Genomic DNA, 12,814 nt, shown 5'->3' on the forward strand with positions numbered 1-12,814 from the left:
ATGCAAAATGCTCTGATTACTAAAGACTCTGTAATAACCAATGCAACCTCAAAATGATGATTTGTCTAAAACTATTAGCTCTCATACAGACCTCAAATGACATAAATTGTGTTGAGCCAATTATTCTTTAAATTACCCAAATTCAAGGACACTACTTAAAAATCCAGAAATAAAACAAATCATGAACATGTTATACTTCATGTACTTCTTTATTACATTAGGGACAATTTTTTTCCTTAATAAAAAGAGCAGTGGTATATAATACTATTGGTAAAAAGTGAAGAGAACTTCTAAAAAAAGTTATGGAAAGAAATTTCAATTACCACCAAATAGGCCTAGTCTTAATTTAAATAATGCAAAACCAGCCAGTCAATCAATTTAACCTTAAACCCACTTTCATCTGAATCAATGATGTGTTGCATTTGTTACTTTCTTCGGTAAAGTCTTTCCATATATCAGAGGAACAGTTCATGCCAAGAGGAAGGTAGCGAACAGGAGCATCAGCAGGTACCCACTGCAGCCCCACCTTACTCCACAGCTACTTCAAGGTGCCCACAGCAGCAGAAGAGGAAGACAGGACGAAAGGACGCACAGCTGCCTCGGACAGAGACCACACTCTACCTCTGCCACAGGGCAGTGGTTAGCTTGGTGCAATGGAAATAAAACTGGCAGGACTCTGGAGAGGAATCATGAATGAACAGTCTAACTCAACAGTTTTTATTTCTGGTGAAGTCAAATGGTTTCCACCACTGAGCAAACTGCAGTGCCTTCTTCCTCTGATCCTCAAAGCTTTCTCGGACCCCTTTCCGCCAAAGCCTTGGTTCTATATCCAGCATCCCACCAATGATTTCCTTTTAAAGAAAAATACAAACACATATATGAGTAAATACTGAAAAGAGGAATGGGACTATGTCTGTTTATTCTACTACCAAATATAATACTAAATAGTTCTGTGAGAATCTTCAATATATTAACATGTATTAATTTCAAATTTAAAATTATCATTTTCAGTTGGTTCTAACTTTGTAAACCCTTTGAGTCCAAGAGTTTAGTAGTGTCTCTTGCCAAGTACTTTGGACATTTTGTTACTTGTTAACACATACTAGAGACCAATAAGGTGAAGATAAGAATTTGAGAGATCTAATTAATTTGGTTTTTATTAACTGCTCTGGAAAAAGTTAATCAACATGCAGCAGTTATTAACTTTGTTGTTAACTGCAATTGAATATCTACTATCCAATATGTTTATAAATCAGTGTCTTCCACTTTTGTTTTTACAGGAAACAAAATCATGTTTTAGTACTAATCCAAGTAAGCCAAGTATTAAAAGTTACAAATCATTTTAATGTAAAAAGTCACATTCCCAAGCCCTGCAAGGAGTGGATTTTTAATTATCTGATTATCATTCTATGTGATTTCCTTCATGACCCTTTTCCTGCTTTATTAGCTACAGAAATTAATCAAATTTATGCAAGATAGTGGGGTGACCTATAATGCTGAGAGAGAGGCCAGTTTGGGAATACAGGAAAATCCTGGGCTAAGAGTCCCATTTTGCATATTCATTCTAGTGCTGTAGGAATGAGGTGAGATTTGGAACATAATCTCTTTAAGACACATGTTCTTCACCTTAACTGTTAAAACAAAGGGACCTACTACATACAAGCAAGAGCCAAATGTTGCAGGGGAACAAAGATAAGTAATACACATCTCTGTCTTCAGAGCACGCTCACAAGAGAATGTGGTGGGAGCCAGAATAAACTCCCAATTGTACAAAGGATGGCTTTATACAGCAGAGAAAGAAAAATACCAAAACAAGGCTTTGCTGGTGGTCTAGGGGCTAAGTCTCAGCATTATCACCACTAAGGCCTGAGTTTTGATCCCCTTCTAGAAAGCTAACACTACTCTGTGTCTGGCGAATCCTCTCTCTCTCTCATACACACACACACACACACACACACACCACTATCTTATACTCCAGTTCTTCAATGCAAAAATAAAAATGTCAAAACAACCAATACGGAGACTTAAAAAAAAGTGGATGCATTTGTTGGATGAAAAAGGTGCAGGAAGAGGGACTCTGCACCTTTCATTGAGAACATACATAATGCACCAGCAGAGATAGCAGTTCACAGAAGATGTCAAGATAAATGGGGCAAATTTATATTTAGTGTGAGAGTTTCTTAGCACTGGCCAAGTAAACAACATACCTTAACAAACCTTGCTTCTATAAGAGAGCCTAAGAAATTCTCTATAAAACATCAACTTTCATGTTATGTGTCTCATACAGGACTGACTTTGGCTGTCAGTGAAGCAGCGGTTAATGGAAAGACAGCACCCCTTTCTGCTCTCTCAACAACTGTGGCAGAGCAGGCTCACAGCTGACTGCTGAAAAGCAAATTTTGGGGAAAACAGACCCATGATGCAAAACTAAGTGAGAAAGTTTCCTTTTAAGATTAAAACAACATCTTATAAACCATAATATACAAAATATTTGAAGCAATTAATGTCCCAATTAAATTTACAAAAGTAAAAACAGTGGCTAATTTACCTTAAGTTCACTAAAATCAAGCTTTTTTGAAAATAAATCTGAAATTGAGTCTTCAATTATAAAACGATAGAATGACAGAACAATGAAAACAAATTTCTTTCTAATGAATTCTGAGAAAAAAATATTGAGATGATGTCTCCAGTTACTATAAAATAGGTCAACAGTTCAAAGATGTATGTGAGCTGAGCATCTTAGGTTAACCCTGTAAGGACAAGAGCATAGAAAGTTGTGATTTCAAACCTGGGGTACCCCAAGAAGTACTCATCAAGGCACCTCAAACCTCGATGCAATAAACACAGAAAGATCTGAGCTGCACCAGATAAAAAGCTCACGTCTAGATCTTTATTGTCCAGACTTGTTTTGACTGCTCCAACTGCAATATTCACGTCATTCCAGTTACTGATACTAACTTAAATGCTTTCCAGATACTTAGTAGGCCTTAGATTTAAGGACTATAAAAGGCAACTTGTACTAATGGAAAGAACCTGCTGATTACAGAAAGACCTAGACTCTATTATCTGCTGAGAAACTGATTTCATTTTGTGTAAAAAGAGTCATATTCTTCTTGGACTACAATGAAATCTACATGAAGAAATAAAACCATTTGTTCTCTAGTTCATTCAAGAACATATGGCTCTCTCACTAACAGCACAGAGCACATAACCCTGAATATGTTCTATAAGCTCTACGTACCTCCCTTTTTTCATCTATAAAATTAAAGCAGTGGTTTCCTCATGGCAGTCACTGTAAGCGTGAATGGGAGCTCCCTGCAGCACTTGGCCCACTGTAAGCCCTCACGACACGGTAGTGAGCACCAGAACAAGCTGGCTGATGACACAGGAAAACACTGAAATCACTGTTGACACCATCAACAAATGTTTAGTCCCAAAATAACATTTCTCACTGTTACAATCTGAACACTTTTATGAACAGATTCAAAGGCCTCCCTCTAAAAACTGGGTAGAGCAATATTCACTAGCATAACAGTATAATGTTACCAAAGTTTTGATTTCCCTTCAAAAGAAAAGCATTACAAAACTGCTAAACTTTGGAACTGATTTAGATTTGTGAATGTACCTTTCCAAAGTAATGAGGAAATTTTTGTTGATCTTCAATGACATGGGCAAATCCTCCTTGGAGACCAAAATTCACAGAGAAGTAAGGTAAGCCTCTGGGTACCTAGGTAAACAGGTAAGTCACACATAAATACAAGAAATCTGAAAACTATGCTTAATTCTTCTTCTTGTTCCCTGACATGAAGTAGACAGTAGGTAAATTAACATAGATAAGATAAACTAGTACACAAAGAATTTCGAAATCCAGAGGTTAAGCAATTTAGGTCATTTAGCAATGACCTAACAACCTAAGTGAAATATTTCATTTGGCAACTTTTCAGCCCAATAGCTCTTTATAATATCCAGCAAATATAATCAAAATCAACTATTGGGCCCTCCCTGGTGGCGCAACAGGTTGAAACACAGCACTGTGAAACTCTCTGAAGCCACTTCAGCATGAGTTTGATCCCCAGCCAGGGAGGTGATCCTCATGATACGGCAGACCTTTCGCTGTCCCGCCTGCTGCTCCCCTCAGCATTGTATTTCAGTCAATCTGCCTGTTCTGCTCTCCACTCTGTCTATAGTATATCCTCTCACTACCCCCACAACTCTGGCCTGTACCCCAGTTCTTAAAATAAACAAATCTTTTTTTTTTTTTTAAAGATTTATTTATTTATACAGAACTGGGTACAGGCCAGAGATGCGGAGGGTGAGAGGATTCACCAGAGACAGAGTGGGAAGCAGAACAGGCAGATCGACAAAATACACTGCAGAGGGGAGCAGCGGGCGGGTCAGGAGAGGTCTGCCACACCATGTGGATCTCCTACGGGGCAGGTGGGGATCGAACTCATGTGGATGTGGCTTTAGCTTCTTAGTGCTGTGCTTTATCCCACTGTGCCACCGGGGAGGGCCCAAAATAAATAAATCTTTTAAAAAAATCAATTATTTTTCTGTCTTTGGGGAAAAGTGGTACTTTTTTTTTTTAATTTATTTATTTATGCTTATAGAACTGGGGTACAGGCCCGAGGTGTGGTGGGTGAGAGGATTCACCAGAGACAGAGTGGGGAGCAGAACAGACAGATTATTGAAATACACTGCTGAAGGGAGCAAAGGGCGGGTTAGGAGAGGTCTGCTGACCATGTGGGTCACCTCCCTGGCTGGGGATCAAACTCATGCTGCAGTGGCTTCAGATAGCTTCATAATGTGGTGCTTTAACCCATTGCACCACCAGGGAAAGCCCGAAAAGTGGTACTTTTTAAAAACTACAGACAGCAGAATGATTTTCCTCTCCCTACACAGACAATAATGATATGTTTTTCTGTATTTTCCTTACAATGCAAAAGAGAGAGAACTAGCTATTTACTACAGATTTTGTTGAAATATACCTGAGATTTTATTATTATTTATTTTTCAAAACTAAACTAAACTGGGCCCTCCCTGGTGGCACAGCAGGTTGAAGCACAGCACTAAGAAGCTAAAGCCACTTCTGTATGAGTTCGATCCCCGCCTGCCCCAGAAGTGATCCCACATGGCGAGGTAGACCTCTCCTGACCTGCCCTTTGTTCCCCTCAGCAGTGTACTTCGACAGTCAGCCTGTTCTGCTCCCCACTCTGTCTCTGGTGGGTCCTCTTGCCGCCACTGCACCTCTGGCCTGTGCCCCATTTCTGTATGCATAAATAAATCTTTTTAAAAAATGAAAAATAAAAAAATAAAATAAAATAAACCGGAACATTCATAATTTTTTTAACCTTATTTCAAAATATCTACAGGATTAGTATCATCTTACCTTTCCCCTATATACACACACAAACACAAAGTATTTTAAATTCTACCTTGACTGGACAAGGGCAAAATATCTTGCTTTATCAATTATGTAAATTTCATGTCCTCATTACAATCAGGGCTAATAGTTATTCACATTATAGGAAAAGTATAAGAAAAAAAATCAGTTTACAAGACACTACATAACATAAAATGAAGATAAATGAATTACTGTTTTGTGACTTTTTAAAATTTCTTCATATTTTTTTAATATGGAAGACATTAGGAAAATAAAATAATTCGGAAAAATAAAGATACAGACAAGACCCTAATCACAGGTTTGATTTTTACAAATGTACATAAAGTGTACAGCCCAGTTCAGGTCAGAAATCATTCAAACGTAAATTTCATTTCTGTTTCTCACTCAAAAGCTTTGTGGTCAAAGGAAAAAAAGGCTACACAGGTTCCACAAGAGTATTTTTGCATTCTAAAGTGGACCATGCTGTGTGACAATGAATTTGAAAGGCTAAAACATTAGAGAACTACATCAACAAAAGGACAGCACCTTCAAGGAAAAGAGAACTTGGGAAAGCAATTTGTTGGTGATAGTGCCTGAGCCTTCTCAATCCCTATCTGCCATGAAAAGATCAGCCCATACAACAAAAGGGACTTGCAGGTGCAACTACATAATGGAACTTGAAATGGGAAGAATGCACCAGGTTATCCAAGTGGGCCAACATAATCACATGTATGAGAGAGAAAGTTCAAAGTCAAGGAAAGATTTGGAAGATCCTACACAATTGGCTTTCACGGTGAAAGGAAGAGTTGACAAGCCTTGGAACACAGGTGGCTTCTTGTAGAAAAGGCAAGAGGATAGACTCTCCTCTAGAACCTCCAGAAGGAATGCATGCTGGCCACCACTTTGATTTTGGCCTAGTTAAACCCATTTTGTGCTGTGACTTCAGAAATAAAAGCAACTTGTGTGGTTTTAAACACTTACTGTGTGGTGATTTCCTACAGAAGCTTTAGAAAACAATCTCTATTGAACAAGACTCAACAATCTATGACACAAAAAGTATGTTACATCAAGTTCTTTGTGCCTGAGCTGCAAAACGTAATACCTGCAGTCTTCTGAGAGGTGTGGTCTGCAAAGACGCTGGCATAAAAGCATGTGTACATTTAGCACTTTCTTTTCCCTGTCTTGACTACTCAAAAAAAAAAAAAAAATGGGGGCTGCATGGGTATTACAACTGAGATGGAAAAAAGGCAATGCAAAAATAAAATATTATTTATAATAAAAAACTTTAAAAAAAATGAGGGCTGGAAATTTGGTACCACTCTTGGAAGTTACTGACAGAATTAGGCCGAAATTTTTACTTATGTAAGGAAAGCAGAGATATCTGAATTTTCCCATTTAACTATTCTAGATGTCTCTCCAAATATCCTGTAACTATCCCTCAGCTCGAAGGCCTTTGGGTACACCTAAATTTCACTGCTATGGAATTTTCTTAGTTTTAAAAATTGGCCCCTAAATGTTTTGTTAGATGTTTTTAAGTGCCACAGTTATCACAAAATTTATATTTAAAATCATTACATTTAAGAGTCCAGAAAGAATTCACGGAATTTCAAAGATTATAAAATCTCAATGAAATAATTTTGTGAAAAAATGACAGTTTTCCTAACACCCATTAATACCATGCAAATTATCTGGGTCTTTTGATTTCTCTGCAATGTTGTATAAAGTTCTTGGAAATAGGCAAAAGATCTGAAATAGCAACAAACAGAGTAACCCAGAGTAACTGAACATGCTTATATAAGAAATGTAAATTCAATAAACCAAAGGGGAAAAAAAAACAATAAAAAATCATCAAGAATTGTAAACAAATTAATCTCTACTAAAGTCATGAATCTACTGTGAAAGAAATTCCACCTACCCTCAATGAAGGAAGAAAAAAAATACTTTATGAAACTACCAAAGACACAAGAGATTTAAAAGAAGCATAATGAGGCTCTTTCAGTTAAAAAAAAAAAAAAAAAAAGACACCTCAGTAACTCAGTGCTGTTTACTTTATGCTCAAAAAATTCTATCATTTTAAAAATATTGGAAGGCTGGTTAACCTAAAAAGTGGCTTCTCTGGAATTAGTCTTACACTCAAGTTCTCACCAAAATTCCACCCATGAGATTGCTGGATCCTGAAGCTGAGTCAGACCTCCAGAGGTGGTTTACTCCCATCTACCATGATTCTCAAGAGTCCCAGAAACTTCACACTGATGCTTCACAAGAGGCGACTGTTGTTAGGATTGAAATACTTCAAAGCTGAATGTACAATCGATGATTAACATTTCTTTCTTATTTTCCATACTAGTTAAATTACAATATCAACCCCCACCACAGGCACTTAACTCAGTGCTTACCCAGATTTTGAAAAATAAACCCACAAAAGGAACTAGATTCTTTACCAGCAAGAAGACAATAAATATATTCTTTTAAAATTCCTACTTTTAAATATTTTTGGTGTCCATTTTTTGATTAAAAGTACCTTCAATGATGTAATGAAATTTGAATCTTTTGACTGGGATATAATAAATGTTTTAAGAAATCTTATCATCACTTGTATTAAAAGTCTGACCTTCCAAAAGAAGGGATGGGAAGGAAATATTCTAGTGACATCTATCAGATCAGTGGTCCACAAACTCAAACTTAACAAAAGTTTGATTTAGTAAGTATTGAAGGCTTAGAAGATCACAAGCATCCCATCTGCAACTCTCAAATCTCCCACAAAAGCAGGCAAAGAAAATGCTTAAATAAATGGGTGAGACTGTGTTCCACAGAAATTTCATTTACACATATAGCTGACTGGTTTTAGCATGAGGGCTGAGTTCCCAACCCTGCATTAGTATGTAAGTGCCATAAAGTCAGAGAGCTTCTTAGTTCTCTTCTACTATAGACAGAAAACATCCAGAACAGTGCCTGATCAACATAAGGAACTTAGTGAACATTTATAGAATATATTTACACATTTGTGGAATATATCCTAAAGTTACTTTTAAAATAAACAAAGAAAGATGGGCCCTCCCTGGTGGCGCAGTGGGTTAAAGCACTGCACTAAGAAGCTGAAACCACTTCCCCATGAGTTCGATTCCCGCCTGCCCCAGAGGTGACCACATGGCGTGGCAGACTTCTCCTGGCCCACCCACTGCTCCCCTCAGCAATGTACTTCGTCGATCTGCCTGTTCTGTTCCCCACTCTGTCTCTGGTGAAGTCTTTCGCCACCCCTGAGTCTCTGGCCTGTACCACAGTTCTGTATGCACAAATAAATAAATCTTTAAAAAAAATTAAAAAATAAAATAAAATAAATAAAATAAACAAAGGAATCTCAGTTTTATTATATTTACATTTCACTCAATTTATATTTCTAGATAAAAGAGAAGCCAGAAGTACGTATTTTAACTTGTATCTAAAACTTGAGCTTTAATTTAAGATTCACTACAAAGTATGGTTAGAAAAGAATAATAATGAAATCATAATCAACCTACTCTTTCAAGGCACTAAGAGATGAACTTTGCAAAAGTAAGAAAGAGGTCCGGCCCTCCCTGGTGGCGCAGCGGGTTAAAGCACAGCATCGAGAATCTAAAGCCACTTCCGTATGAGTTCGATTCCCACCTGCCCCGGAGGTGACCACATGGCGTGGCAGACCTCTCCTGACCCGCCCACTGCTCCCCTCAGCAGTGTACTTCGTCAATCTGCCTGTTCTGCTCCCCACTCTGTCTCTGGTGAATTCTATCACCCTCCACATCTCTGGTCTGTACCCCAATTCTGTATGAATAAAAAAAAAAAAAGAAAGAGCTCCAAATTCAAATTCAAGTCTCTAGGAAAATGTTTCTCTAATTATAATTTCGGCATCAAGAAGGTCACTGTCCTACTTTCCCCTGAGGCGAAGGAACAGAGCCTAAAGGCAGAATCTGGTAACCAATTAGAGTCCAATAACACTGAGAGAGGACCAGAAGGTCAGAAACAAACTTTCAAATAAGCATGTGAACAATAGGCATTTGCAAATAAGCAAATAAGGTAGTATACAAAGAAATTTCTTCTTTAATTGCAAAATTAGTTACTTCACCTTTGGTCACTCAAATGGTCTATTTCTCAAGTAAGATGTGAAAAACAAAAGATCCTGAAAACTAGGATAATTTCTTACTTTAGAAAGAAAAAAAAAGATACTTACAGACTTCCTGATGTCTTTTGAAGAGAGATCAATCAGTTTCTTGTTCATAGACCACTCTTCATCAGATTCCATTATGGCTTTCTAAGAAATGGCCAAAAAATATATAAACAATTAACAAAGAGTTCAAAAAAGAGTAAATTATCTCTGGACGGTCATTATTTTGAATGATTTGTGATTTTAATTTCTTGATTTTTTAAAAAAGTTGTATCTGTAAAGATAGTATTATTTTACTCATCCTTAACTTTGTACTAATGTTGGCCTGAAACATTACAAAACAACACTTTATAAGATCAAATACTGAATATAATTTATAAATAAGAGAGTTCACTGAAATATACTCAGATGAATGCATTTATATGCTTTCTTTCAATCAAGCACTTGAACTATTTCTGGCCATGTAACAATGAAGTAAAACTACAGAGGAAAAAAATACTCAGAATTAGAATTATAGGAATTTTTACACTTACGCAATAACTAGCACTCATGATAACAAAATATTTAACTGGAAAAAATTCAAGATGACATGTATAAAACAATCTCATTTTTATACAGAATTATTATTAGTAAAGCAAGTTTCCTCACCACCTTTTATATCCCCTTTGACTGCTTTCCTCCCTTTAATTTCAGAACCTTACTTTATTAATGACCATACATTTCCATAAATATTTTATTTTATCAAACCATCTGCTATGTAAATACCCAACAATGCCTCTGCCTTTCTGATGTGCTTTACTGCCACAATTTCCTTGAACTCCTGCCATTTTGCTCAAATGGCAGCATTTCGTCTTTCCTAATGGATGAAGAGTATTAAATAGTGTGGATGGCCCACATCTTCTTGATTCAATTTTCTGTTAGTGCACATTTAGGTTACTTCATGTCTTAGCTACTATAAAAAATGAGACAAAAAACACTGGAGAGCATTTAATTTTTGAATTGATGGTTTCACACTCTTTGGATAAATGCCCAAGAGTGGGACTGCTGAATCACACTATTTCCATTTTTATTTTTTTAAGGTAAATCTGGATCACTTTCCAAAATAACTGTTGAGCCTCTTTATATTCCACTAACAGTGTAAGATGACTCCTCTTTTATCACATCCCCTCCAGCACTTATTGGTTGTCTTTTTAATGGGTATCATTCTCATGGATGTGAAATGATACTTCATTGAGGTTTCAACCTGTATCTACCCTATTAAAAGTCATGTCAAACACTTTGCCATGTTGTCTGTTAGGTCTCTGATATCCTCTCTGATGCTCTGTCTGTTAAGATCTGCTGCCCATTTATTAATTGGATTGTTTGGTTTATTTATTATTAAATCAAATATGTTTTTAATATATATTGGGTATTAACCCCTTCTCACTTGTGAAATGTGTAAATATTTTCACCCATTCAGTAAGAGGCCTTTTTTAAAAAAGATTTATTTACCTATGCATACAGAATTTTGGTACAGACCAGAGGTGCAGGGGCAATGAGAGGATTCACCAGAGACAGAGTGAGGAGCAAAACAGGCAGATCAATGAAGTACACTGCTGAGGGGAGCAGCAGCGAGACAGGAGAGATCTGCTGCGTCATATGGGTCACCTCCAAAGCCAGAGATCAAACTTGCACTGAAGCTGCTGTGGGTAGCTTGCAGTGCTGTGTCCTAACCCATTGTACCACCAGGAAGGGCCTCAGTAAGAAGTCTTTTTAATCTACTTATATTTTCTTTTGCTGTATAAAAGTTTAAAATGTGATAAACCCATTGTTTGTTTTCGCTTGTATTTCCCTAGCCACAAGTATTGACTCTCCAAAAATGTCTTTATCACTGATGTCATAGAACAGATTGCCAACATTTTTTTTCAATATATTTTCTTGTTGCAGGTCTTACATAAATTGTTAGTCCATTTGGAATCTGTTTTTGTGCCTGAACTTAAGGGTGGCCAAATTCATTCTTTTACATGTGGCCTTCCAGTTGTCCCTGCATCCTTTATTAAAGTGACTCTCTTTTCCCATTGTATGGTCATTGATACTTTATCATATATTAAATGTTGATATGTGTATGGATTTATTTCTGAGTTTTCAATTCTGTTCCATTGACTGATGTGTCTCTCTTTTTTTTTAAATTTTTTTTTTATGTATTTATTTATGCATACAGAACTGGGATACAGGACAGAGGTGCAGGGGTGGTGAGAAGATTCACCAAAGATTGAGCAGGGAGCAAAATAGGTAGATCAACAAAGTACACTGCTGAGGGGAGCAGTGAGCAAGACAGGCGAGGTCAGCTGTGCCATGTGGATCATCTCCGGGGTTGGGGATCAAACTCACACTGAAGTGGCTGTGACTAGCTTGCAATGCTGCATCCTAACCCGTTGTGCCACCAGGGAGGGCCAATGTGTTACCTTTTTATGCCGGTACCACATTTCTATAATCACCACTGCTTTATAGTATAATTTAAAGTTAGATAACATGATGCCTCCATTTCATTTAGTATTCAATAACAAATGTTTCTTTTGCTATACAAGGTCTCTTAAGGTAATAGGCTACTTTAAAGATGAAATTAATATTCAAGTAAGCACAATTAAAATAGATATATTGCCACATAAAAGGTATGGGCTGTTTGTATTAACACTATACGTTAGCACATTCAACATAAAATTGGAGCAAAAAAAAAATTCACCTTTAAATTATCATATAAAAGATTTAGCATAGGAGCAAAAAGCAACACACCACTCTGCTCAGAGATGACCTGAAGCACATGAAGACTGGCTGTTGTTCAGTATGCCCTCTCAATGGCCGCCAGTCACAATCAGCTAAGATTCCACTAAGGAAGTATACACGCACATACATACACATACAATTATACATACACACACATGCACACATACACACAATGAATAAAAAGAGAATAATCTCTCAACCGAATTGCTTAACATGAGACTGGTATGGGTTTGAGGATTAACTGGCTTATTCAACTGTACATTAATAGCATAATTTTTCAAACCAAATCATTAGATTTTTTTAAAAATTTCCCAAGAAAAGGTAGATGTTTTTACCACCTCACTAATCTTAACAGCTTTTATAATCCTTTTTATTGAGATTTACTGCCATTTTAGTAGATTATATCATCCCTATTCTGAATCAATATTGCATTTGTAAGTTTTCCTGTACCACTCCACCAGCTTCCTATGCCAAAAAACATTACCTTCTTTTTTTTTTTTTTTAAGATTTATTTATTTGTGCATACAGAA

At 36.7% G+C, this 12,814-nt stretch overlaps 1 protein-coding gene across 2 annotated transcripts in view; it reads right to left on the bottom strand.

Moving 5' to 3' along the window:
* Positions 1-429: 429 nt before the first annotated feature.
* CWF19L2 (CWF19-like 2, cell cycle control (S. pombe)) overlaps positions 430-12,814 on the bottom strand; it is an 88,398-nt gene continuing 76,013 nt past the window's right edge. For both annotated transcript variants that reach the window (XM_004689068.2, XM_012729930.1), the window contains exons 16-18: positions 9,588-9,668; positions 3,626-3,727; positions 430-851 (exon numbers count right to left, since the gene is read on the bottom strand). In XM_004689068.2, the coding sequence (XP_004689125.1) occupies positions 708-851; positions 3,626-3,727; positions 9,588-9,668 (327 nt within the window). In that variant the 3' untranslated portion in view covers positions 430-707. The remainder of the gene's footprint in view (positions 852-3,625; positions 3,728-9,587; positions 9,669-12,814) is intronic.

The sequence above is a fragment of the Condylura cristata genome, unplaced genomic scaffold, assembly GCF_000260355.1.
Source record: "Condylura cristata isolate star-nosed mole 26May11 unplaced genomic scaffold, ConCri1.0 scaffold00025, whole genome shotgun sequence".
In the NCBI taxonomy this organism is placed as follows: domain Eukaryota; kingdom Metazoa; phylum Chordata; class Mammalia; order Eulipotyphla; family Talpidae; genus Condylura; species Condylura cristata.